The sequence below is a fragment of the Gadus morhua genome, chromosome 16 (genome assembly GCF_902167405.1).
Source record: "Gadus morhua chromosome 16, gadMor3.0, whole genome shotgun sequence".
In the NCBI taxonomy this organism is placed as follows: Eukaryota; Metazoa; Chordata; class Actinopteri; order Gadiformes; family Gadidae; genus Gadus; species Gadus morhua.
This window is the reverse complement of record NC_044063.1, coordinates 12,147,869-12,175,679: the sequence shown is the minus strand read 5'-3', so window position 1 is coordinate 12,175,679 and position 27,811 is coordinate 12,147,869. Positions and strand designations below refer to the sequence as shown.

Sequence of the window (27,811 nt, the reverse complement as noted above, 5' to 3'; positions counted from 1 at the left end):
GTGTTGGTATTTTTGGCATTGGCAAGTAAAAGACTAATCTAGTGTAATTTCAATCATGTCGTACATTAACCCTCATTTTTATTATAATTTTTGTCACGATTAAAGTCCATAAATTATGCTATATTTGAGTGGGCCATGGTTGTCTTTTTACATTAGGGGAGAGTGGGGTAAGTAGTGCCAAGTTTGACTTAAAGTGCCCTTAAAGCAAGGGGATAACAGTAATGCCTCCAACTAAGATATCTACATATAGTTTAGGATGTTGTGCATCCCTGGGAACAATTACTTTGGATCTTAAACAAACAGTTTGAGAAATACAGCTTTAGAAGAAAAAGTGGTTTTGTGGCACAACTTGCCCCTGGTACGGGGTCAGTTGTGCCATTAGAGAGAATACACTGGGGGAAATTGGGCCATTGATAATTTCAGTAAAAAGGATCATTTTAATATCACAAATGATAATTCTACATAAAAGCAAGACAAATTCAATACATATTACTTGTTTAACTTTTATTTAAAGTTTTAACAACATCAAAGGCCACTTTTCTATAGCAATGCCTATACCGTCACATGAACACCTAATTGAGTCTTACACTTCACAGATCCAGCCTACTGGGCTTACAACTCAACATCCTACTTGTCAATGCAGCAGGGAAACATGAACTTCTGCTCCTTTCTGGCTGTACCACCAAGTTTTGTGGTGTGTGTGGTTTACATAAAGATAGTTTACGACATCAAAGGCCTACTTGAGCACATCACCTCTAGGGATGACTCCTTTATCATTCTCTCTAAATGTGAAGAAGGGCTTTCCATGAAAAGACCTCTTACAACTTTGCTTCAGAAACTTGCACTGATCTTGTCACCTTCAACATTCTCCACCAATCCAACATAGTTATAGGATGTGGATTTTTTACCTGCAAACTTCACAATGACAAAGTCACCAGCAGACAGATCCTTTTCACCATCATCTTCATCACTCTGGAAATCTGAACTCTCTTAATCAGTGGCATCACTAAGTGGGATTGGAAAGTCACTCTCTTCTGAGCTACAGGAGAGCGCTTTCTTTTTGGGTTTGGTTTGTTTTGACCCTTTCAGGCCCCCCTTCTTATTTCCACTCATTTTCTTCTTTTCAGCCCGTTTCTATTCTCTGCTGTGCGTCTTCTCCAGGCCATCTTCTGCCTCATCATTGGTGGTGGAGTTTTCTTCTGAGTTACTGTACACGTTATTTTCTTCTTGGTTATTTTCTTCTCTCTTTCATTCTTTTTCTTTTCCTGTTCAGCCTTTTTATCTTCTTTTTCTTTGTGAGCCTTCTCCAACTCTATCTTCTCAGGTGTGTCGATCATGATTCTAGTTTTCACTTTCTTTTTTACAATTCTGTTCTTTCTTTCTGTGGCTTTTGGAAATTGAAGAATGACTTCGGGAGACACATAACCCAAGTGAGCAGATTCATCACGCATCTTTTTATGGTCATCCTGCAGATTTTAATCTCCTTTCCAACCTGACGTATGGTATTCTCCTCTTGCACCTCTTTCACTGCTCTTTCCAACTCCTCAAGAGGAGTAGAAACCCTGTCTGTCTTCCATTTGTATTTGCGTGGCATGATGGTCTAAGAATATCACATAGTTTTAGTGATCAAATGTAAGATTACAATGAACAATAACAATAAAATAGAATGAAGTAATATATAGTAAAAAAAATCATAAGTTGAGGTAACTTGTGCCACTGGCACAACTTAACCCAGGCCCTTTGGCACAAATTACCCCAGACCCACCATTTTGAAAAAAATGCATCCCCCAGCTGTTTTGAGCAAGCATCATGCTAGACTGTATGGACTCATGCTGTAGCTTACTAAAGCACTAAAACATGTGTGAACTGTTTTCAAAGTTGTCTATAATTGTTCAAACACAGCAATCAAAAAAAAAATTTGAACCTAAATGTGCTTACCTCTCAAGCCATGTGTCTCCCTTCTTTGCAGGATGAGTGAAATGGATGCCCCTTCAGAAATATGTGGTCACATGACCAACTTCTTCTATGGTTTTCTAGAAAACAGGGGTGGCACTACTTGTCCCTTGGCACAAATTACCCCACTCTCCGCTATGTGGTGATTTGTACACTTTTAAATACACTTTTATTTTCAGTGTATAATATAAAATGTATCCTTTACAAGTGTATTCGTGTCAATATACAACTATTGATTGTCATGGCAATTCCCTCCTCGATTCATAGTAAGGTAATGTTTACCTTAAAGGTCAGTCAGAGGTGCCAGTGTTTCCTTTGAACAGATGTATGGATAACTCTCTTATCCCTCTTGACTGGCAATAGCCCTCCCCCCCGCTAATTATTTCACGGCCAATGGGTAACACTAAAAGGCAGGGAGAATTCTACCCGTTTTAGCCTAAGGTGGCTATCACAATAGCAAAGCATATTGGAGGTCGCGGATCCTAACAATGTCAATATTTAACTAGGAAACACAAAGTAAAGCATAAACCCTATGGTATCTCTTGTTTCACTGGTGCTGAAATGATTAGTCTATTGAAAATATGTTTGTTATATCGGGCATTCGTGTTTTGGGACCCCCTTTTTATATGGCTAGAGGCTAGGAGCTTCCTAAATATCCAGTGTACTATTTGTAGAAGCTAAATGCTAGCTTACTTAAAAACGATATTTTTCACGTCATGCTATCAACACAACGGTCCAATGATAAAAGTCTTATCATTTCGCGAGCTTCTCGATTAACTAGATGTGAAAGAATAACGCAATAACAAACTTTTCCAAGTTACTACAAGTAATGACACACACACACACACACACACACACACACACACACACACACACACACACACACTCACAGTAGTCGTGTCGGGCTGAGCCGTGTAATGTCTTATGGGTAAAATTGGTAACTTGGTAACTTGAGATGATTGAGTCGTCTACTTTGAGCTTAATTTAAGATGTCTAATGAAAATTTTAATAAATCACCATGTTTAAGAAAAGTTTCTTTATTTAGATTGGATTATGTTGTAATCGAGGCTCAAGAAGAGTGACTTTGCTGTGACTTACAGAAAAATGCTAGTGTTAGGAATGTTAGTTCCTATCTCTGCCTTTTGTAGCTCCGTGACATCACAGTGATACACTTTGCTGTTTTAAAAGGTAGAGTCAATGGCTGCTCTCCAGACCCAAAATACATTTTTGGACACAAACTTACATGTTTAAATTTATAAACTTTTATAGTGAACATCTCCTCAGTCCCAGGTGACTAAAAAAAACCATGCAAAACAAACATGCTACAAGTTGATAAGATCATGGCCTACCATACACCTATTACTAGTGAAAAAAGACACATAACAATGTGTGACACAATGATGCATCATATTTTTTACAGATTTGTTTGTGATCATATATCCAGATGATTTCAAAATGAAATGATCATAGAATGCAGTTAAGTAGTCTAAATAACGTGACAAACATTCACGTAATCAATCGATTATACCGAAAATTAAATGAATATAAAGCTGGCTCTATTCTTTTGGGACACCCCGTCCCATTATAGCCTTCTTTGTGTTTCTCTCAGGTCTAAGCAGAATTATAAAACACTTTGGTCCAAATAGGGCCCCTAACAGCCCAAAACTGGAAGCTAAAATGGCAAATACCTCCACAGCATCTGCAGATTTACCAGGGGAGTTAATATAAGCGGGGATAAAGGCTATCCAAACAGCACAAAAGACTAGCATGCTGAAGGTGATAAACTTGGCCTCATTGAAGTTATCTGGCAGATTGCGTGCCAAGAATGCAAGCAAGAAGCTGAGAATAGCCAGTAATCCAATATAGCCCAGTAATACTCCAAATCCAACTCTGGACCCCACTACACACTCAACTACTATTCTGTCATTGTGATATTGTGTGTTTCTATTCGGAGCTGGTGAGGAAGACACAAGCCAGGTTGTGCATATTGCTGCTTGGATTAAAGTCAGAAATACAACAGTCCCTCTCTGTTGAACTGCCCCAAACCACTTCAGACTATTCCCACCAGCTGGTTTGGAGGCCTTGAATACCGCCAGAACAACCATGGTCTTCACCAGGATACAAGAGACACACAGAACAAAGCTGATCCCAAAGGCTGCATGCCTCAATTGACAAGTCCAGAGCCTTGGTTGACCAATGAAAAGCAAGGCGCACAAGAAGCATAGTTTGAGTGACAGCAGAATGAGGAAGCTGAGCTCTGAGTTGTTGGCCCTAACCACTGGTGTGGTCCGATGATGTATGAAGATTCCTAACACAATTGCACAGTTGAGTGTTCCTATCAAAGAGGCCGTTGTTAAGGATATGCCCAAGGGGTCATTGTACGAGAGGAACTCTATCATTTTTGGCACACAAACGTCACGCTGAGGGCTTGACCAGAAGTCTTCTGGACAACTCAGGCACTCTGTCGAATCTGTGAAAAATAAAGTTAAAATTGTAACTGGAGAAAGGTTTAATTTACCCATAGGATCAATTACATTATTAGATGTTACATGGTACACCAACCTGTCCTATTGTTAATTTCTCCATCTGAACAAGGGATGCAGTCGAAGCAGCAGTCAGGCTCATTCTTCCTCCTGGCCATGCGGGTGCCTGGGGGACAGCTCTCACTACACACTGATCGAGGTGGCTGAAAATTAAATATAAACGGTTACAAATAATTAATTTGGAAAGCTCTTAACTTGACTAGATCAACAGTTGAAAATAGTTGGCTTGGCAGACCAGACCTTTTTGGGCACAAAATTCCAGTAGATGATGTCTTCTTTGAGTGTGGTTTCTCCACCTGTGGCAGCGGTCTCCTTGACAACTCCAACATTCTGAACTACTGTGCTACCGTCTGGGAGCCAAAGCCAGTTCATTACATCATAGATGGGTAAAGCGTCCCCATTCTCATCAAATGACACTTGATCCCCAAAAGGTGTGGTAAAGTTGATCCTATCCAAGTAATAAACTAGCTAGAAATGTAGAGGAGAAAAAATAAATAATAAATTACATTGTTGAACTATGAAATATAAAGATACAAATAATAACTTTTGGACCAACGGTTGGAATTTTAAAAAGGTCAGCTCAAATATTCATTTTGTAATTTTATAATATGTCAATTGTTATGCATTGATTAATTTTTATTCATTTACTAGATTATTATTCAAATCATATCAATCAATAATAACAAGAGTAGGAGTAAAGCATTTATCTTGAAGTTGGGGAATCTCTGTTTGTTACATAGACACAAAATTTCACCAAACCTGCCATGGCTCTAGTCTCTGTAAACTGGCGCAGGTTTGCCCGACAAAAGGTCCCCTTCCTGGAACACACCTCAGCATGTCATGGAGGGCATTAGCCATGGCATATACCGCCTTGTACACATTATATTCTGGCCTGAGGTTTGACACCTCCAGGAACTCTGTCTCTGCAGTTGCCAGGTTCTCCTGCCCTGTGCACAGTTTCCCCCCTTCATCGATCCATTTGGGCGGTGAAGGCGGGAATCTACACTGGAACGTCGCCTCCCAAAACTGCTGCACCTAAGAAACATGTTTAGTTATTTGAGGGACTGAAGAGTGCTACTCATTGCTCAATGCTTAAATATACTGATCTACCAGTGTATTTTGTAAAATAACTGAACATAAAAGTTAACACCATAACCGTTCATTTAAAATATAATAATCAATATGCTAAAATGAAGAACCTATGGTAAAATTCTTATGAGAAAAATCTATTTTTTGGCTATTGTGTTTTAATCTACATTTTTTGCATTAAATAGTACAACATATTAGGACATGATTATTTGTATTATTTGAGGAAAAAAATATATTCACAAAGTTATTGTCCTTGCTGCTGAGTGTCTTATTGTTAGGGCGTATTGTCAGTAGAAAGTCCCTCAGTCCTGGTATCTCTCCCCGGCGGATGGCAATGCCCAGAGTGCCTGCAAGAAAAGGCATGTAGCTGGGAGTCTGAGGTACAATGGATGTAGACCAGGCTTCACTGGCCATCCACTGTAGGCCTGTAACATTCTGCCTTACCACCTGTGGATTGGAATGAATAAAACATGCAAGCTTCTTAGCTTTGTGTTAACTATGCATTGTGTCAACACATATTTTATTGAGTAAATATTGCTGTTAATCCTTTTAGCTCATATTAAAATTGCATGCATTTTTGTTCATTTTATGTATACATTTAACACATTCTTTAAATAATTATACTGCAGTTGTTTTAAGATCAACTGTTGAACATTTGGTATTTTTTTAAACTGCAATATGGCACAATACCAACTAATTAGTATTTCTTTATGACGATTAACATTGAATAGTTTCTAATTGTGGTTGGTAGAGCAAAGCAAGGTATATTTTTCTGTCCATAAATAATTGTGTCCTAACCTCTCCCATGAGGTTAAACATGTGATTCTCATGTGCAAAAACAATGACCACACGGGAAGTGGATTTCTTCATTATGTCAACGATCCTTTGAAGTTCACCGAGGTCGTTTCCCCACGGCAAAACCTCTAGATAATCCAGACAGCCTTCACCAGACTGGGCCAGCTCTGACTGGAAGGAACGGGCGGCGTTGAGACCGTAGTCATCATCACTGATCAGCAGGCCAAACCAGGTCCAGCCAAACCGCTTCAGAATCTGGAGCATAGCTCGCACCTGGTTGGGTTCAAGTAAAGATGAAATATCCTGTAAATGTGTGTCTTAATTATGGAAAGCTATGTAATATCATCTTTAATTAAATAATAATGACTAAAACATCTCTCTTTAGGTTCACCTGAAACGCATCACTTGGGATAGTTCTAAAAAAAGATGGGAATCGTTGCCTGTCACTGAGACAGGAACATGTGGCAAAGTAACTCACCTGCGAAAACATACAGAGCATACATAAGGTGTTCCCTCCACTGATAAAACAATGATATATTTATGACATTAATGCATGTCAAAAAAGTAATGCGAGATGGAGAAGGTTGAAAACTTACCATGGGCATTTTGAACAAACCAAAAACACTGGAGATGGCAATAGTATTTGTGGAGCTGGAGTCACCCACAATCCCTACCACAGGGGTTCCTCTACAGCTTGCGGCCTGGTCAAACTTCTCCTCCTTGCCACTGGCCAATGAAAAGGCAGCTCGGAAGGCAACTCCGAGTGAGGCACAGTTATCATGCAGTCTGTATCCCAGTGTCACGTTTGGCAGAAGACTGTCACTCCTGTTGATCTCATCTACTGCAAACAGCATGGTCTGGGAATGCCTGAACCCTTGAATGTCAAAACTACCAGCAACCATTATCATAATACTCATAAAAGAATAACAATATCCGACTATTAACCATAATCTTGATCAACATTATACTGCACAGCTAATAGCATAATTATAATTATAATCATAGTCATTAAAAAGTCATAGCAATCTATTAATATTGTCATAACGGAAACAATTTCAACAACAGTTAAACATTTACTTATTCTCACCCCTGGCAGATGGGCTGCTGTGGTTTGGAGGTGAAAAAGGATTTGGGGAAGATAGAGGTATAATGGGTTTCAAATAGACCCCCCAGCACAATGTCTCCCTGTTTATACATGCCATTAAGACTAAAAGGTTCCTGCAACTGACAAGAGGAAGAAAGAAGGGACGAGGCAGGCCATAACGATAGAGAGAGCAACATCACTAAGCATAAACATACAATGTATCTGACTAGGAAGGCCGTCATCTCATCACTCTCCCTATGGCCTATTTCAACAAGTGCTCTGCCCAAAGCAACCTAACTTTATAGAAGCCATAAGATCCACCCCTTTGTCAACTTAAGTCGTCGTTTGAGCTTTTTAACCTCCCATTGTAGATGACAAAATAGAAGAATGATATATCGATAATTTTTTTCGTGCACATTAAACAAACCGTATTCCAGGCCATTCCAATGGAGGGTTAGAAATCGTCATGTGAGTCTCCCGCAGTAGGATAAAAAATATCACAACATAGACCAAAATATGGCTTGTATGTGGTATTTTTACAGTCAGCCATTGATTCAGTCCGAATTTTTCATGCTAGGTATACTATATTATGTCCACAAGGTGGAGGTGGTATCCAAAGGAAAATAATGGTCTGGATGATCAAATCATCATTACATATCTTGGCTTCCCTAATAATTTGCCTAAAACTGACCGATCATTAACATAACTGTGAAATGCCATTCAAATACTTTATAATACGTCTTATAACAAGGGCAAAACAACTATTGTTTACATTTGTGACAAAATGCTCTTTGGTAAAATCAGCACAACGAATAATTTTGACATATAATTACTTTATTATGTTACTGTTTTAACTGGGGGAGAAAATAAAATGTTTCATAGAACGCAGGTAAAGTAGTCTACATTTTCCTTCAAACATTCACATAATCAATTGATTCAAAAGAAGGCTATCGTTTATATTATTTCGGGACACCTCGTCCCATTATAGCTTTCTTAGTGTTTCTTTCAGGTCTAAGCAGGATTATAAAACACTTTGGTCCGAATAAGGCCCCTAACAGCCCAAAACTAGAAGCTAGAATGGCAAATACCTCCACAGCATCTGCAGATTTACCAGGGGAGTTGATATAAGCGGGGATAAAGGCTATCCAAACAGCACAAAAGACTAGCATGCTGAAGGTGATAAACTTGGCCTCATTGAAGTTATCTGGCAGATTGCGTGCCAAGAATGCAAGCAGGAAGCTGAGAATAGCCAGTAATCCAATATAGCCCAGTAATACTCCGAATCCAACTCTGGACCCCACTACACACTCAACTACTATCCTGTCATTGTGATATTGTGTGTTTTTATGAGGTGCCGGTGAGGACGACACAAGCCAGGTTGTGCATATTGCCGCTTGAATTAATGTCAGAAATACAACAGTCCCTCTCTGTTGAACTGCCCCAAACCACTTCAGACTACTGCCACCAGCTGGTTTGGAGGCCTTAAATACCGCCAGAACAACCATGGTCTTCACCAGGATACAAGAAACACACAGCACAAAGCTGATCCCAAAGGCTGCATGCCTCAATTGACACGTCCACAGCCTTGGTTGACCAATAAAAAGCAAGGAGCACAAGAAGCATAGTTTGAGTGACAGCAGAATGAGGAAGCTGAGCTCTGAGTTGTTGGCTCTAACCACTGGTGTGGTCCGATGATGTGTGAAGATTCCTAGCACAATTGCACAGTTGAGTGTTCCTATCAAAGAGGCCGTTGTTAAGGACATGCCCAAGGGGTCATCGTAGGAGAGGAACTCTATCATTTTTGGCACACAAACGTCACGCTGAGGGCTTGACCAGAAGTCTTCTGGACAACTCAGGCATTCTGTTGAGTCTATGAAAAATACGGCATAAATGTAAACTGGAGAAAGGTTACATTTTCCCATAGGATAAATGACATTATTAGATGTTACATGGTACACCAACCTGTCATATTGCTAATTTCTCCTTCTGAACAAGGGATGCAGTCGAAGCAGCAGTCAGGCTTATTCTTCCTCCTGGCCATGCGGGTGCCTGGGGGACAACTCTCACTACACACTGATCGAGGTGGCTGAAGATTAAATATAACATTTACAATTAATTTAGAAAGCCCTTAATTTGACTATTTCAACAGTTGTTAGATAGATAATAGTTTGCTTGGCAGACCAGACCTTTTTGGGAACGAAATTCCAGAATATGATGTCTTCTTTGAGTGTGGTTTCTCCACCTTTGGCGGCGGTCTCCTTGACAACACCAACATTCTGAACGAATGTGCTACCGTCTGGGAGCCAAAGCCAGTTCATTACATCATAGATCGGTAATCCGTCCCCATTCTCATCAAATGATACTTGATCACCAAAAGGTGTGGTAAAGTTGATCCTATCCAAGTAATAAACTAGCTGGAAATAAATCACATATTATATTGTGAAACTATGAACTATAAAGATACAAATTATAGCTTTTGGTGCCAGTTTGGAATTGTAAAAAAGGTCAGCTCAAATATGTGTAAAAACTATTGTTTTTAATTTATTATTACTAATAATCAGTTACTAGATTATGATTCAGATCATTGTTAACAAAAATAAGAATAAAGAATTTTTTGATGATGGGAAATCTCAGGTTACATAGTGGCACAAAATTTCACCAAACCTGCCATGGCTCTAGTCTCTATAAACTGGCACAGGTTTGTCCGACAAAAGGTCCACTCCCTGGAACACACTTCAGCATGTCATGGAGGGCATGTGCCATGGCATATACTGCCTTGTACACATTATATTCTGGCCTGAGGTTTGAAACATCCAGGAACTCTGTCTTTACTGTTGCCAGGTTCTCCTGACCTGTGCACAGTCTCCCCCCTTCATCGGTCCATTTGGGTGGTGAAGGCGGGAATCTACACTGGAACGTCTCCTCCCAAAACTGATGCACCTAAGAAACATGTTAAGTCATTTGAGGGACTGAAGAGTGCTACTCATTGCTCAATGTTGAAACATGTTGATCTCCTAGTTTATTTGGAAAAATAACTGAACATAATGGCTGTGTTATGTACATTGTAAATAGTTTATTGGAAATATAATGACATGATAAAATGATGAACCTATGGAAACAATTTTACAGCTAACCTTGCGTTTATTGGTTTAATATTTTTTTGTTAACAACATAAAATAGCACACCAAAGAATATAACGTAATATATTACATCATAACAACACTTTTCTTTTTTGAGTAAAATAAATATATTCACTATGTTATTGCCCTTGCTGCTGAGTGTGTCATTGTCAGGGCGTATTCTCAGTAGGAAGTCCCTGAGTCCTGGTATCTCTCCCCGGCGGATGGCAATACCCAGAGTGCCTGCAAGAAAAGGCATGTAGCTGGGGATCTGGAGCACAGTGGTGGCAGTCCAGGCTTCACTGGCCATCCACTGGAGGCCTGTAACGTTCTGCCTTACCACCTGTGTATTGGAAGGAGTAAAAGATAAAAGCTTCTTCCCTGTGTGATAGGCCTAACTATGTATTGTGTCAACACGTATTTTGTAGGGCAAATATTGCTTATCACTCTTTTAGCTAAATTTTGTGTTTTTGTTCATTATTCATCATCAAAATGTTAACTTATTCTTTAGATAGTTACACTGCTGTGTTTTTAAGAACAACTGTTGAACATTTGTAAACTGTAATATGGGGCTATGGCACAATGCCAACTAATTTGTATTTTTTATGATGATTGTCATTGGATAGTTGCTAATTGTGGTTGGTAGAGCAAAGTAAGGTACATTTTTCTGGCAATAAAGAATTGCGTCCTAACCTCTCCCAAGAGGTTCAACAAGTGATTCTCATGTGCGAAAACAATGACCACACGAGAAGTTGAATTCTTCATTATGCCAACAATCCTTTGAAGTTCACCAGGGTTGTTTCCCCACGGCAGAACCTCTAGATAAGCCAGACAGCCTTCACCAGACTGGGCCAGCTCTGACTGGAAGGATCGGGCTACATTGAGACCATAGTCATCATCACTGACCAGCAGGCCAATCCAGGTCCAGCCAAACTGCTTCAGAATCTGGAGCATAGCTCGCACCTGGTTGGGTTAAAATAATCAATGAAGATTCTACATATGCATGACAAAATTATGAGAACGCTGTGTAATATCATCATTTATTAAATTATGACAACTTAATGCTCTCTCTCTTTTGGTTCACCTGAAACGCATCACTTGGGATAGTTCTAAAAAAAGATGGGAATCGTTGCCTGTCACTGAGGCAGGAACATGTGGCAAAGTAACTCACCTGCGAAAACATACAGGGCATACATAAGGTGTTCACTTCAACAATACAACACATTTATATTCATAACATGATCGAAAAACAAAATAGTAATGTGATTGGAGCAAAGGTTGAAAACTTACCATGGGCATTTTGAACAAACCTAAAACACTGGAAATGGCAATAGTATTAGTGGACATGGAGTCACCCACAATCCCTACCACAGGGGTTCCTCTACAGCTTGCGGCCTGGTCAAACATCACCTCTTTGCCACTGGCCAATGAAAAGGCAGCTCGAAAGGCAACTCCGAGTGAGGCACAGTTATCATGGAGTCTGTATCCCAGTGTCACGTTTGGCAGAAGACTGTCGCTCCGGTTGATCTCATCTATTGCAAACAGCATGGTCTGGGAAAACCTGAACCCTTGAATGTCAAAACTACCAGCAACAATAATTACAAAACACATAAAGTAATAACAATTTAAAAATAATCACAATATTGATAATAATTATGCTTCACAGCTAAAATCATAATCATAATTCTAATCATAGTCATTTTAAAATCATAGGAATTTATTCCTATTGTCATAATGACAATCATTATAACAGTTAAACATATACTTATTCTCACTCCTGGCAGATGGGCTGCTGTGGTTTGGAGGTGAAAAAGGATTTGGGGAAGATGGAGGTATAATGGGTCTCAAATAGACCCCCCAGCACAATGTCTCCCTGTTTATAAATGCCATTAAGACTAAACGGTTCCTGCAACTGACAAGAGGAAGAATAAACGGACGAGACAGGACATAATGAAAGAGAGAGCAACATCACTAAGCATAAACATACAATGTATCTGACTAGCAAGGCCGTCATCTCGTCACTCTCCCTATGGCCTATTTCAACAAGTGCTCTGCCCAAAGCAACCTAAATTTATAGAAGGCACAAGATCCACCCCTTTGTCAACTTAAGTCATAGTTTGAATTTTTTAACCTCCCATTGTAGATGACAAAATAGAAGAATAATATAGTTATGTTTTTTTCATCCCCAATGATGTAACTGTATTCCAAGCCTTTCCAATGTCAACCGACTTGTTAATATTTGGCCGTAGGATTAAAATGTCACAACAACATACACCAAAATATGGTTTGCATAAGCTGTATGAGTTTGTGCTGTCAGCCATTGATTCAGTCGCAATTGTTCATGCTGGGTATACTGTATTATGTCCACAAGGTGGAGGCAGTATTCCTAATGGACAATACCGGTCTGGATGATAAACCATCATAACATCTCTTGGCTTCCCTTAAAGTTGACCTAAAACTGACCGATCTGCATCGGTCAGTACGGATCATTAACATAACAGTGAATCACAAATAAAATACTCAAAAAAATGTCTTATCACAAGGACAAAATAGGAAGACCTATTGTTTACATTCGTGGCAGGCGTGTACACAAAATCTCTTTGGCAAAATTGGCACAAATTATTTTATTGATTTTGTCAAATTATATTGGTAACCTTAGGAGGAAGCTGAAACGTATCATCAAGTAGTATTTCACTTGATAATATAATGTAATATGTCATGCTGTTGGATGTCTAGTTTGCAGTTTAGTGCACAATCCATTAGACTAAGGCATAGTTGTAAAAGCTATAAACGGTTATGCAAGGGGCTTCATATTATTACCCCTTTCATAGTTAATTTCAAACCAACAACAGAGAAATTCAAACAACGGCAGAATAATTTAGACTACAGTCATTGGCACATCATGTCCTGACCTTAGACTTACATTTGTTTCATTTCCCCCCCTTCTGATTGGTCCATGTAAGTATCAGCTGATTATAGAAGGTTCCTCAGAATTATATATGCCAGGTCTCCACCCTTTCCAAACATATGTTTCTTCCATAGTCCTCTGTTCCGACATGTAGGAACGGCAAATTAAATATTGCACTTACATTTTTTCTCATCCCAACTCATATTTGTCAGTTTCAAACTTTATAAATGCTTATTTGAGGTGCTTTGGGACTTTTAATGATTTTTTTGTTTATTTTGTTGATTGCATTTACATTTTTTGGGGGGTATTTATCAGCAACTACATTGTGCCATTATGGAACCAGTTTGGCCGCTGCATCGACCGCTGATGGTTCTCCTCCGGCAAACTCTCTGGCTCCTACCAAGCCTCAACATTTTGATGATCTCTCACCTGTTTCAAACAGGTGGTTGCGAGCTGAGTTTCGGCACAAGAGCTCTGGAGGAGGTGGAACATATGATGGGTCCACAGTCTGATCTGAGGACAGAGGGAGTAAGAGATGTTGGAGTATCGCTCTTGTCTGAATGTGTGATTCTGGGAAACAGCCAGCTTCTGGCCCTTCGCTCAGAGGGCGATGTGATCATTGGTGGGTTGTTCCCTGTGCATTACCTTGTCCCCAACTCCCAGAACACCTACAATAGCAAACCCCAGAACCTACCTTGCAATGGGTAAGCAGAACAATAATGCTGAATATATGTATGTATACATATTTTTTTTATAAATAATAGAACATCAATAAATACACTAACACAAATTAGTATTTCTTGGAAAGTATTTGAAAAGTGTGATGTTTTAAATAATCTTTTACGAAGCATTTTCTGCACAACTTGTTTGCATTATTCAAGATTTTCTAAACATTTGGTTCTATATGTTCTACAGGTTGCAATAAGGGGTTGATTGTTGATCACTATCTTAGTGTGTTCTTTTTCATGTTGTTTTGGGTGTGCTGCTTTTTCAGTTTTGACGACAGAGCCTTCCGGTGGATGATGACAATGATCTTTGCAGTGGAGGAAATTAACCGTAACCCAGCTCTGCTCCCTGGCGTCACACTTGGCTACCACATCATGGACAGCTGTGATCACATCCACACCAGCCTCAAAGCTCTTTTGTCTTTACTCACTCACAGTACGAATAGGCAAAACACATTGGGTGAAGATAGGAAAAATCTGAATAATTTTGAGAAAATTAGGAACATGAAAAAGATGTCGAGGACGATAGGTAATGGAGGTAATAAAGAATGGGGAAACCTTTACTTCCCTGATGATGACAGAATGTCTATGAGGGGAAATGTAACAATAACAAAAAGCACCACAGATTCAGGAACGTGTCTTACTGGATCTCCAATCACGGCTGTGATTGGCCTTGCCTCTTCATCCCCTACTGGTGCTATAGCACACATTCTGGGCCCCTTCAGCATCCCTCTGGTGACTATAACCTCACGCTGTGAATCCAGATACTCGACCCACAATGACGCATATTTGAAAATAAAAAGTTATATTTTTTCAGGTTAGTTATTTTGCCACCTGTGTCTGTCTCACAGACAAACACACCTACCCATCTTTCTTGCGCACAGTGCCCAGTGATCTGTTTCAGGTCAGGGGTCTGGTTGAGCTTGTTAAATTCTTTGGATGGAACTGGGTGGGCACTGTAGGGACCCCGGTGAGATTAATTGTAAAAATTGTTACAACTATTAACTCAAACCCAACTAACCCAACATTCAACATTCATGCTGACACTACCTGGGTGTTTCTGATTCATCAGGATGACTACAGTCGTTATGGAATCCAAGCGTTCTCTCATCAGTTTAGACAACTGGGAGGCTGCCTTGCATACCATCTTACTATCCCACAATCCCCCACCTTTGTTGAGATTGGAGCCATGGCCGACACCCTCCAGAGCTCAAAGGCTAAAGTGGTGGTGGCCTTCGCTACAGAGGGGCAACTTCTGGAGCTGTTCTCAGAGGTGAGTCATCCTGCCCATGACCCAAGTGAACACAAGAGTGTAATGATTGGAGCCCAGCAGACAAAGGATGCCATATTCTACATAATATACTACTGTGTTCCCTTTCCAACCCACCAGCTTGTGGCCAGGAATGTGACTGGAATCCAATGGGTAGCCAGTGAAGCCTGGGTTACCGCTAACATGCTAACTGCCCCCCAGTTTCACCTCCTCCTGCAAGGCACATTGGGCTTCTCCTTCCCAGGAGTTTACATACCTGGTCTGAGAGAGTTTTTGTTGAAGGTGCGGCCTAAGGCAGAGCCTGGTTTTGAGTTTCACAACATGCTATGGGAGGAAGTGTTCGACTGTAGGTTGGAGTTCACGGCAGATCCTTCCAATATAAATGCCAACGACTTTGAAAGAGTAATCGAGCAATATGATCAACATGAGTCTAAGCTGAACACACATCTTAAAACATATGAGGGGGAAAAGAGGACTTTCCTGTTTTCAGCCCAGGAAAACACTACAGGTGCACCTGAGAGGCCTGTGTGCACAGGCTCAGAGGATCTCAGCAATGTGCACAACAGTTACACAGAGCTGTCCAAAGTCAGAATATCCTATAACGTTTACAAGGCTGTGTATGCCATCGCCCATGCACTGCATGATTTACTGGAATGTGGTTCTGTTGGAGCCACCACCGCTGAAGCTGGGTGTAAGAAAAATGCATCAAAACCAATAGAGGTGCAGAAAACAGTAATATGCATGTATATACTGGCCATAAAGTCACAAGTTCCTAATTAGATAGCGATTGTTAACTATATCCTGTTTTTGCGGGTAATGCAGCTATTGGGCTACCTGAAGATGGTTAATTTCACCAACCAGTTTGGTGAAAAAGTACATTTTGATGACAATGGAGAGCCTGTGCCCCTATATGACATTATCAACTGGCAAAAGGACAGCAAGGGAAAGATTAGGTAACTTAAGGATACTATGTCAAATTTAAACAAAATCCAATAATTAATAAATTGACAATAAAAAGAAACAAATTATTATTTTTTCATTATTATTTAAGATTTGTAAAGGTGGGAAGCTATGATGGTTCGGTTCCAATGGATCAGCAGCTGCAGCTGAATCAGAGTAAAATTGTATGGACAGGAGGCCTATCACAGGTCGGTAATGAACCCCATCATTCCCATGAACTAAACTGTATCATTAAAAAAATATATACAAAGAATAATGCTATGTTTTATTTGTTTTTAGGTTCCCGTGTCTCTTTGCAGTGATCCCTGCCCGCCTGGAAGCAGGCAGGCTAGACGCCCAGGAGAACCTCAGTGTTGCTTTGACTGCTTACCATGTGCAGAAGGAGAGATAAGCAACCAAACTGGTACACAGATGTGCTGTTTATCAATTATTTTCATTTGTAATCTATAATTGGTCATAGACAGGCGAAGAAGATAATGTACATGCAATAATCAACATTTTAAAGCATAATAATAGTCTTCATCATCCACATTTTAATCATTATAAATCAAAGGTTGAGTACCTGCCAATAACCTATGGACACTTAGGTTATAAATGTATATAAACATAAATCAAATGGTTACTTTTACTTGTTTTCCACACACAGATTCTACAGAGTGTACAAAATGTCCAGAGTACTACTGGTCTGACAAGAGGAAGGTGGAGTGTGTGGCCGGAGTGGACGACTTCCTGTCCGTGTACGACACCATGGGCATCATCCTGATCACGCTCACCCTGCTGGGGGTCGTCATGACAACCGTCATCACTACTGTCTTCCATCACTTCCGCACCACGCCCATCGTCAGGGCAAACAACTCTGAGATCAGCTTCCTGTTGCTGGTGTCACTAAAGCTGTGTTTCCTCTGCTCCCTGGCCTTCATCGGCAAGCCGTCCACATGGACGTGTAGACTGCGCCAGGCCGCTTTCGGTGTCAGTTTTGTTTTATGTCTCTCCTGTCTGTTGGTCAAGACTATTGTGGTTCTGCTGGCCTTCCGGTCCACTGGGCCAGGTTCTGGAGCTATGAAGCTCTTTGGCCCCGCCCAACAAAGGACTCTCATCTTGTGCACTACTGCACCTCAGGTAGGCGGTGGGCCGTTAAGATTTTGAACAGAGCTGGCCATTCATCTTTACTTGCTTGTTAAAATGCCTTTGCTTGATCTCCAGGTTTGTCTCTGTGCTGGTTGGCTCTCAGCAGCACCCCCATTCCCATTCAGGAATCCAATGTACCAAGCCTCAACTGGGAAGGTAAATACTAAATATACAATGACCATACTATAACTATAAAATAAAACACAATTGCAATTAAAAAACATTTTTAATTTGCATTGCTTGGAAAATATTAGCATGTTCAGAAAGTCTAGCGAGTCTGTTCCGGAATGATCTGATCATGGTAAAACCTGGATTGCTAACATTCTTCTGTCTTGTGACCAGATCGTGGTGGAGTGCAGGGAGCTGTGGCCTGCTGGGTTCTACCTGGTGCTGGGCTACATCGGCCTGCTGGCGTCCCTCTGCCTGCTCCTCGCCTACCTTGGCCGCAAGCTGCCCGACACCTTCAACGAGGCCAAACTCATCACCTTCAGCATGATCATCTTCTGTGCTGTGTGGCTCTCGTTCATCCCGGCTCACGTCAGCTCCCCAGGGAAATTCACCGTGGCCGTGGAGATATTTGCCATCTTGGCCTCCAGTTTTGGGTTGTTGTTATGTATATTTGTGCCTAAATGTTTTATTATTTTAGCGCAACCTGAGAAGAATATCAAGAAGCGAATGATTAAATCTCCCAGATAAAACAAACTTGTTTAATTATTCAGAAGTTAGTTTTAATTTACTGCAATATCAACTAAATAATCATGAATGATCATCGTGAGAGGGCTAGCCATATTTTTTAAGTAAGCATTTTAATCCTGTCTGTATAGCAATACAGCAGTTTGTTTCTCTGACAGCTGCTGTTGCTTAGGTTTATTTGAATCTGCACAAACTGCACAGTGAAAGTATTTCAATAATGAAAATGTTTTGTTTCACAATTCTTTGGGATATAACTTGAATCAAATGTTACATCATATCTATATCATAATGTTTAATTCTGCCGAGATTAAAGAATCCTTTCTATCAATGTGTCAGCTCAATGTGTAGCGTTCATGATAAAGTAGAATTTAGTAGAAGATGTTTCATGAGGGCGTATTAAAGCATTTGTCAGCTGAGATGCACGCCTCCACTTTTGGGGAGGAACACAGACAGATAAAACTATCCACATCCACATGTTACGTAAGTGTAGCTCGTAGCTTAAAGATATACTTCGCCAACAAGCATCTTCATATTGAAAAATGTTCAGCTGCATGAAGCTAATCCGGCTCAAACTGATGATATTCCACCTGCACCTGCTGCAGTCAATATTTCTAACAACGCGTCATCAGAATCAGAAGATAGCCATCATTGATATAGCTGCTGGCCCAGAACTAGCTTCTGTCAACTGTTCTGCATATTTTCCAAGAGTTGATACCAGCAGGGATAATGGCTATCCAAACAGCTCAGAAGTCCAACATGCTGAAGGTGATAAACTAGGCCTAATTGAAGTTATCTGGTAGATTCCGTGCCAATAATGCAAGCAAGAAGCTAGGAATACCCTGTAAGCCAATATAGCCAATTAATACTCAGAATACAACTCTGGAAAAATGGACCAACCTGTCATTGTGATACTGTAACAGTTCTGCCAGAAAAACAATTTTCTTCACCAGGACACATGAGAAACACAGAACAAAGCTGATCCCAAAGGATGTTAGCCTCAACTAACAAGTCGACACAATAAGCACAATAAGCATAGTTTAAGTGCAGCAGAATAAGCAGAATGAGGAAGCAAAGCTCTGAGTTGTTTGCACTAACCACTGGCGTACGGTGATCTGTAAATATTCCCAACACAATTGGGCAGATGAGTGTATCTACTAACGAGGCCATTGTTAAAGATATACCAAGGGGTCATTGTACGAGAGGAACTCTGAAGATTTTGGCATTTTAAAATGTGAATGATTCAAATCAAGTGGTAGCATTTTGGATTTCTCCTGTGTGCAGAATCTGACGTAATGCTAAAAGAGGGCAGCACCCATCTCATCATTTATATAGCCTAGATGTAACACCTAGTGAGCACTTACATTTTAAGGATGGGTGGCTTGGTTGCAGTTTTTCTGACACAAAGCTTGACCTTTTTTTTTTTTTTGTTATGTTTTATGATTTCTATGTATAAATCTGTGGGAGGTCTAATAATGAGAACAGAGGCTTCATCTAATGCAGAGAATGACACCAATTCTGTTGATTGTTGGCTTCGGGGTATTCCTCAGCTACCTGCATTTACACAGAAAGGGGATTACATAATTGGGGGTGTATTCCAAATGCATTACTACATGAAAACAGTGAAGAAAAACTACCCCAGCCCTCCAGAGCCTCTCAAATGCACAGGAAGGTGAGTTAGTCAGAGAAGAAAATAAAGGGGGTTGATCTATATTTCAACTTTGAAAGCAAATTAAATATACCGTCATGAAAGTATACATATTTTTTATATTTTTGTTTACAGCATGGAAACCCGGGAACTGCGCTTCTCGCGTGCAATGGCCTTTGCCATCAACGAGATCAACAACAGCTCAGATCTTCTGCCGGGGGTCGCACTTGGTTACAAAATACATGATTCTTGTGCCTCAACCCCCATGGCCGTGCAGGTGGCGTTTCAGTTTACAAATGCCCCACCTTTGTATAAAAGCAGTAAAGTGTGTTCGCAATCAGGAAGGGTGTTGGCAGTTATTGGTGATTCTGGATCAACGTCATCCATCAGCATATCTCGAATCCTTGGGCCCTTGGACATTCCACAAGTATTTAATTTATTCTGCAGAACTCTGCCATTATTGGGCTTCTATTTTGTAAAAATGCATCGTAATGTTTAATTTTTTCCTAAGGTTAGTCCCTTCGCTACCTGTGCGTGTTTGTCTGACAAGACGCAATACCCAACCTTTTTTAGAACCATCCCTAGTGACCATTTCCAGGCTCTCGCTCTTGCCAAACTCGTGAAACGTTTTGGGTGGACTTGGATTGGCACTGTTCAGTCTAACTCAGACTATGGCAACAATGGGATGGCCTCCTTTTTACGAGCAGCGCAGAAGGAGGGTATATGTGTGGAATACTCTGAATCGTTTAATAGAAATGATCTGCAAAGCAAGATTCAACAGGTGGCTGAAGTGATTCGCAGGTTCATACATGAATTATTCTGATTATGTCCAGTTTATAAAATACAATGTCAATATTAAAACCAAGATAACTTGTAGGCATATAATGTTTATAAAACCTTAGTATCAACCAAGCAATATAATATATCATATATAAATATGTAGTTATATTTATAAATCTCTACAGATCTACAGCCATGGTTGTCGTGGCATTTACAGCTCCAGAAGACTTGCGGGTTCTGCTGGAAGAGCTGACGGTACATCCCTCTCCTCCTCGCCAGTGGATCGGCAGTGAAGCCTGGGTAACCCATTCGGAGGTTCAGAGATTTCACCTGCTTGCAGGAGCGATTGGATATGCTATTCCGAAATCTAACATACCAGGTTTTAGAGAATTCCTTCTAGATCTTTCACCTGCTAAGGTGGCTGCTTCACACGTGCTCACGGAGTTCTGGGAGGGTGCATTCAACTGTCTGCTAGAAAAACGTGAGAAATCTTGGAAATAGTGTTGGATTACTGTTATGCCAATTTCATAATAATAATGAATAATAATTATAATTATTCATCTTATTAATTATTCATTATTATAACAAATGTGTACTTCTTCAATGAAAAAATAAGAAATTACATAATTAGCGAACCAATTACTTATTTAATATAATTACACTTTTTTTGCTATTTTGGTGTTTTCGTTATCAAAACATCTGCTCCTGATTCTCTCTTTACAGGAGCTGGCTCAGTGGACAAAGTTTGTGATGGAACTGAAGATATACAGAAGCTCCAAAATCCATACACTGACACCTCTCAGCTCAGAATCACAAACATGGTGTACAAAGCTGTTTACGCAATAGCACACGCTATACACTACTTGGTGTGTAAGAAGATAAACTCCAAAATACATTGTGATCAATTCATGAAAATTGAGCCAATTCAGGTGAAGTACAATTAAGCTTTTCATTGAAGCAAATCCTTGAAAATGGTAAAGTTCAAAGTGCCGCCTTTTTGTGTACAATATACTTCTATCTTCATTCTCTAATTGTTCTGTTTTCACTCATTTTTCACCTGTACAGGTCCTTGATCAGTTGAAAAGGGTGAATTTCTCTCGTAATGGTTACCACGTCTCATTTGATGCCAATGGTGACCCTGTGGCCTTCTATGAGCTGATTAACTGGCAGATAAATGAGAACGGTGGTCTGGAGTTTGTAACCGTGGGACATTATGATGAGTCCCTTTCTCCTGGCCAGAAGTTCAATATCAAAAGTGAAATCAGTTGGGCAGATGGTGGCATACAGGCAGGGAGAACAACACATTATTTGATTCCTTCAACACAACTGCTTCCAAACTGCATGTAAAGCTGTTTGTCTACGTATGAATCAGGTGCCTGTGTCCGTATGCAGTGACAGCTGTCCACCGGGAACACGCAAGGTTCTCCAGAAGGGGAAGCCGGTTTGCTGCTATGACTGTGTACCATGTGCTGAAGGAGAGATAAGCAATTCTACTGGTACAACCAATGTTAACATTCCTAAAAAACGAAATGTTATTGTAATAGTAAAAACTGATTATATATCTTTTCCCAGATTCATCTGACTGTTCCCCATGTCCCAATGAGTTCTGGCCCAATGCAGAGAAGAACTTCTGTCGTCCCAAGCTTGTTGAGTTCCTTTCCTTTCACGAGATCCTTGGAATTATTTTGTCAGCATTCTCTATAGCAGGAGCCTGTTTGACCATCATTACAGCCATAGTGTTGTTCAAGCACAGATTTACCCCTGTAGTTAAAGCTAACAACTCTGAGCTGAGCTTCCTGCTGCTATTCTCCTTGACTCTGTGTTTCCTGTGTTCTCTGACCTTCATCGGCCGTCCCTCAGACTGGTCCTGTATGCTTCGCCACACAGCTTTTGGGATCACCTTCGTCCTCTGTATCTCTTGTGTTCTGGGGAAAACGATCGTGGTGTTGATGGCATTTAAAGCTACAATCCCAGGTAGCAATGTAGCAAAATGGTTTGGCTTAACACAGCAGAGAATGACTGTAGTATCTTTTACATTTGTTCAAGTTCTGATATGCATTGTTTGGCTTGTCCTGAAGCCTCCTTACTCTAATAGAAATCTGACCATCTACAAGGAGATAATAATTCTAGAATGTGCATTAGGCTCAGCAATAGGTTTCTGGGCTGTGCTTGGGTACATTGGGCTCCTTGCCGTATTTTGTTTTGTATTAGCTGTTTTAGCCCGGAAACTACCTGACAATTTTAATGAGGCTAAACTAATCACATTTAGTATGCTTATATTCTGTGCTGTTTGGATAACTTTTATCCCAGCTTATATCAGTTCCCCTGGGAAGTTCACTGTAGCTGTGGAGGTGTTTGCCATTTTGGCCTCTAGTTTTGGATTGATTATCTGTATATTCTTTCCAAAATGTTTTATTATTTTGTTTAGGCCTGAGAAAAACACCAAGAAACATTTAATGGGTAAAAAATAGAAAGTATTATTCTCAATAATAATGATAATAATACATTTAATTTAGAGGCGCCTTTCAAGACACCCAAGGTCACCTTACAGAGCATATCATCATCATAAATCGTTTAAAAAAACAAGACATTGTGGAAAAAAAAAAAATATTGAGTGTAGATAAGTCAACGTTAACCTCAGAATCATACATATTATATGTTTAGTGTAGTTCTTTGTTTAATTGCCATGTAAATGACTGAACTACTGTACTTAATAATAATTGTATACATTTACATTTCAATGAATCATTTTCATTATAATCTTTATTTTGATTTAAGTCCATAAATAATGCTATATTTGAGTCGGCCATGGCATTTTTGTTAATTTGATGTGGTCATTTGTACACTATTACGAGCATGTGTATTTTCATGCTTAATATAAAATTCATCCTTTACAACTGCATTTGTGTTTTTTTCATTTATACACCAAATATAAACACCTGATTGGCAATTCATTGTTAACACCTATTGATTAGCATGGCATTTCCTTTATAAGATATTGCTTCTAGGACAGACGAGGCTTTCAATTGCTAAGAAGCACTTTCCCTATTTATCCATTAAATTGATGCATATACCAGTGTGTTTTCTAGCAGAATGAGTCCTGAACACATTTTCACCCACTCTCCAGAATACCATCTCTTCAATTCAAAGTAAGGAAATGTTAACCTAAATGGTGTGTCAGAGGTGCCAGCATTCGCTCCTGGCACCATGCAGAAACTGTGCCACCCAGTATTGCGCCCGACTGGCCTGCCACCAATGTTGCCATGGTTTATATATGGCAACATTGGCCGCCACGTACACCTTCAAGGTTAGAGGCAGCCTGGCCTGCATCAAAAAGATACTGCAGCTAAGCAGTATGTCCTGTAAAGGGCAGGGGACTGGGTCTAACTCCCTGTCCCCGTACCATGTAGTGAATGCAGCTCAGCAGTTCCACTCTCGTGGAAGGAGCTCTTGCATTCCGCAAGGCCTCACAAATTAAGGGCCCGAGGTCAATCAAGAGTGACCGATCCCTGTCAATGGCCATACCACGAGTTCAAGGAGGCTATGAGACGGATGCCAAACCTTCCCCTCCAGCTAAGACAAGAGGTCCATCCTCACTGGGAGCTGCCCAGTTCTCCGTCCTCCAGACTGAGGAGTGCAGAGAACCATATCCTCGCTGGCCACTTGGGGGCTACTAGGAGTACCCTGTGGCCTGACAAACTCCCCCTGTGAAATGTGAACATTATCAGGGGGATCTGAGGGAATGCATAAAGGAGACCCCTCAGCCAGATGTTGGCGAGAGTGTCTATCCCAAGCGTAGCACTGGTCTCTGCCAAGAAGAGCCATGGGGGATGGTGAGTTGTGCATTCTGAGGCGAACAGATCTACCTGGGCCTCCCCTTACAGATCCTAAATCATCTGCACTACCTGCGGGTGCAGCCTCCAATCCCCAGGGGGTTGCCTCTAGCGTGGGAGGTAATCTGCCACAGAGTTTGCTCTCTCTGGGAGGTGCATCGTCCTCAAGGAGGCCAACCGAGGATGTGCCCAAATCCATAGTCCCTGAGCTCCCCTCAGGGACTCCAGTGACCTGGTCCCTCCTTGATGGTTGATATGAAACACCGCTGAGTTGTTGTCTGTGCGGACGACCACATGCTTGCTCCTGAGACAAGGCAAGAAGTGCTTCAGCGCCAAGTAGACAGTCCGGAGTTCTAGGCCATCGATGTGCTGCCCTCTCCACTGTGGGCACCAAACCCCCTGGACTGACCTCCTTTGCCATACCGCCCCCAAACCTTGGGATGAGGTTTCTGTTGTCAACGCCTCTTGCCTCGCTGGGACTGAGCAGAGAGGAACACCATGCAGCAGAAATCTGCTCTCCCGCCACAGGTCACTTGCGAGTGACCCCGATCATGACCCATCTGTGTAGACGAGGCTCCATGTTGAGGCCGTAGATGCAGCAGGCCTAATTGTGTGATTGCTGAGGCCGCTGTTAGCTTCCCCAGCAGCCTGAACCATGTCTGGATGGTCAAACTTGCCCCAAGGTTGACAGACTGTAGTAGGCCTTGTATCCTCTCCACCCATTCCACAGTCGGGCAGGCCTGCATCAACACAGACACAGTCCAGACACACGCCGATAAAGGTGGTCTGCGGTATTGGGTGTAACAAGGTATTTTGGTAAAAATAAAAAGCAAAAAGAAACAAGAAATAAAAATAAACATTAATGTAAACAAATCCGAAAAGGAGTGAGAAGAAGTAAAAACGTATGTACTCCCACCCCTCTTATTACTTACTCTGTATGTTTAATAATAATAATAATAATAATGATAATAACAATAATAATAATAAATGAATATAAAAATTGTATGTTATATAAATAAATATACATATGTAAGTATGTACATATATATATATATCTACAACAAACATTTAACAAGAAACAGTATGAATGTGACACAACAGCGTGTATATACAGTATACCTATACATACATATACACAAACCTACTGACTCTTAGTGCAGTTCACTATATCCTGTGGACACTAAATTTTTGTACATTCTTTTAAAAACAATGATGCTTGGCCATTGCTTATGTACTTCGCTCAGATTGTTCCACAACTTGACACCTGTGATGGAAATGCGAAAACTTTTCATGGTGGAATTGCTCATCTGAATTTTGAAATTGAGTTCTCCCCTCAAGGTTGTACATAATAAACAGATACGTTGAGTATAACCCATCACTCTATGTATGTGGTTTAACCACTGTGATGGCTTTTTTGTCCAAGAGGGTGGCTATCTCCTATGACAAACGCAAGGCCCTGACGAGGTCTGCGACCGAGGTCACCCTGACCCCTGTTGGTGCTGGTGGCCGACGGCGGAACTGCAACCTGTAACCCTGGGACATCGTGTTCAAAACCCATGTAGCTTGGGAATCGGCTGCCCAGTATTCCAGGTGCTGCTCTGAAAACCTTTCCACCACAGAGTGTGCCACGAGGGTAATACAGGGGCTTGGGGGAGGTGGTGGTTGTGCCCTTTTACCCGCTGGGACCGGCAAAATGGAGGCTACCCGTCTCCGGGCTAACACCAGCTGCCTACAGCAACCTGGCTGCTCTGTTGCCAGGGCTGCAGCGGTGGGTTTAGGTGACGGGAGCGTTGTGGGTCCCATGTGCCATGTTTTCCGGGGCGCTGAGCAGGGGGTCCCATGCTCCTACTCTGGGGTCCACAGGCCTTTGAAGCCTGCTTTGATTGCTTCTTGCGTTCCAAAGCCCTTTCTGCCTCTGGCCCAAACAACTAGCCTGGCGCATCAGGAAGTTTCCATAGCATCTTCCTACAATCATCAGTCATAGGCACCTGCTCAAGCCACACCTGACGTCGTGTCACTACAAGGATGGACATCAAGCGGCCAAGCTCCCCAGACATCAGACCAAAGGCCTGAAGTGCCGCATCGTTTGTGTCCCCAAGCTCTCTCCCTTCATGCTCTGGCTGCAACATTTGAGACTGAGCAAGGATGATCACAGAGAGGGAGTTCCCAATACCGCGGAGCTCAGGCCATGGAGCTCAGGCCGTGGAGCTCAGGCCGCGGAGCTCAGGCTGCAGAGCAATGGCTGCAGAGCACCGGCTGCGGAGCCCCTGCGGCGGAGCTGGATCCACCCGGTGGTGGATAAAAATGGACTTCACTCGATTGAGTAGTGGATTGTAATTGGTCTTGACATCCAAATATGATGGATTTATTGAACTTTGTAGGTACAGTAAAATGGTATTGGTACTCATTAAACATGCTTATCGGAAGGAAATTATCCTTCCGAGCACCAGCTGCGGAGCCCCTGCGGCGGAGCTGGATCCACCCGGTGGTGGATAAACTTGACTCGTATTTCACTCCATTGAGTAGTGGATTCTAATTAGTCTTGACTAGGACTGTAACACCGGAGACCGAACATGGACTTGGACTCAAGGCATAGTGACTCAATTACAACACTGGGTGGAGGTAATATACCTGAAGGACAATACCGTGGCATGATGTACTTCATAATGTCACATATTAAATATAGGCAGACTTGAAGCCACATCCTCCTGAGACTAAGCTCATCACTGAGCTACATGGATATAGCCATTAGCAAGGGCAGGTCAGAATTTATTTTGAGAAGGAGCAGAATTCCAAATATGATGGATTTATTGAACTTTGTAGGTACGGTAAAATGGTATTGGTACTCATTGAAAACATGCTTATCGGAAGGAAATTATCAATATAATAACTAACCATATTTCTAAAAATACAGTTTCAAAATCCACCTTCAAAACAGACTTTTGAAAAATGATGTGCGTACCCCTTTAAGGACCAGCCTGTGTTGGAACGATATCGCTGCTGTCTTTGGCCTTTGACCATACAGTATAGTCCCACAGTGTAATGGTACATGAGTGCCAAGTCTGCAGCTTTTACCACCTCAACCGTTTGGTTGAGTTGTGACGATTGCATTTCATCCAAATGGTCTGACTAAATGGGTTGCACCTTGAAAGTTGTTCATCGTGCGGAATGGTGCATGGGATGGGCACGAGTAGTAAATTCCAAACTCGAGTGATCGAAGGAATTCCTCGAGGATCAATCGAGTACTCGTTTAATCGAATCTATTTTTAGAATGCAACGCATCTGC

At 41.2% G+C, this 27,811-nt stretch overlaps 3 protein-coding genes and 1 pseudogene across 3 annotated transcripts; 2 read left to right on the top strand and 2 right to left on the bottom strand.

The window, feature by feature from the left end:
• Positions 1-3,509: 3,509 nt before the first annotated feature.
• LOC115561738 (extracellular calcium-sensing receptor-like) lies at positions 3,510-7,652 on the bottom strand. Its single transcript, XM_030381958.1, has 9 exons — positions 7,468-7,652; positions 6,977-7,268; positions 6,772-6,858; positions 6,384-6,653; positions 5,826-6,032; positions 5,256-5,531; positions 4,737-4,964; positions 4,516-4,639; positions 3,510-4,423 (listed from the first exon to the last, which is right to left on the bottom strand). The coding sequence occupies exons 1-9, from the start codon at positions 7,575-7,577 to the stop codon at positions 3,510-3,512; spliced, it is 2,508 nt and encodes an 835-aa protein (XP_030237818.1). The 5' UTR covers positions 7,578-7,652.
• A 771-nt stretch (positions 7,653-8,423) lies between these two features.
• On the bottom strand, positions 8,424-12,593 carry LOC115561736 (extracellular calcium-sensing receptor-like; annotated as a pseudogene).
• A 1,393-nt stretch (positions 12,594-13,986) lies between these two features.
• Positions 13,987-18,270, top strand: olfcu1 (olfactory receptor C family, u1). The gene is made up of 13 exons (XM_030380971.1): positions 13,987-14,195; positions 14,486-14,676; positions 14,842-14,951; positions 15,034-15,186; positions 15,289-15,489; positions 15,607-15,868; positions 16,001-16,206; positions 16,309-16,439; positions 16,538-16,634; positions 16,726-16,849; positions 17,093-17,565; positions 17,650-17,730; positions 17,917-18,270. Exons 1-13 carry the CDS (start codon positions 13,987-13,989, stop codon positions 18,268-18,270), a joined length of 2,592 nt encoding a protein of 863 aa, XP_030236831.1.
• A 1,289-nt stretch (positions 18,271-19,559) lies between these two features.
• On the top strand, positions 19,560-26,852 carry LOC115561149 (extracellular calcium-sensing receptor-like). The gene is given in 12 exon segments (XM_030380970.1): positions 19,560-19,936; positions 20,048-20,339; positions 20,424-20,713; positions 20,878-21,173; positions 21,416-21,621; positions 21,758-21,979; positions 22,065-22,188; positions 22,265-22,834; positions 22,837-22,865; positions 24,421-24,525; positions 25,949-26,052; positions 26,504-26,852. Coding segments are annotated over 12 exon segments (2,886 nt in total). The 5' UTR covers positions 19,560-19,637.
• The last annotated feature ends 959 nt before the right edge of the window (positions 26,853-27,811 follow it).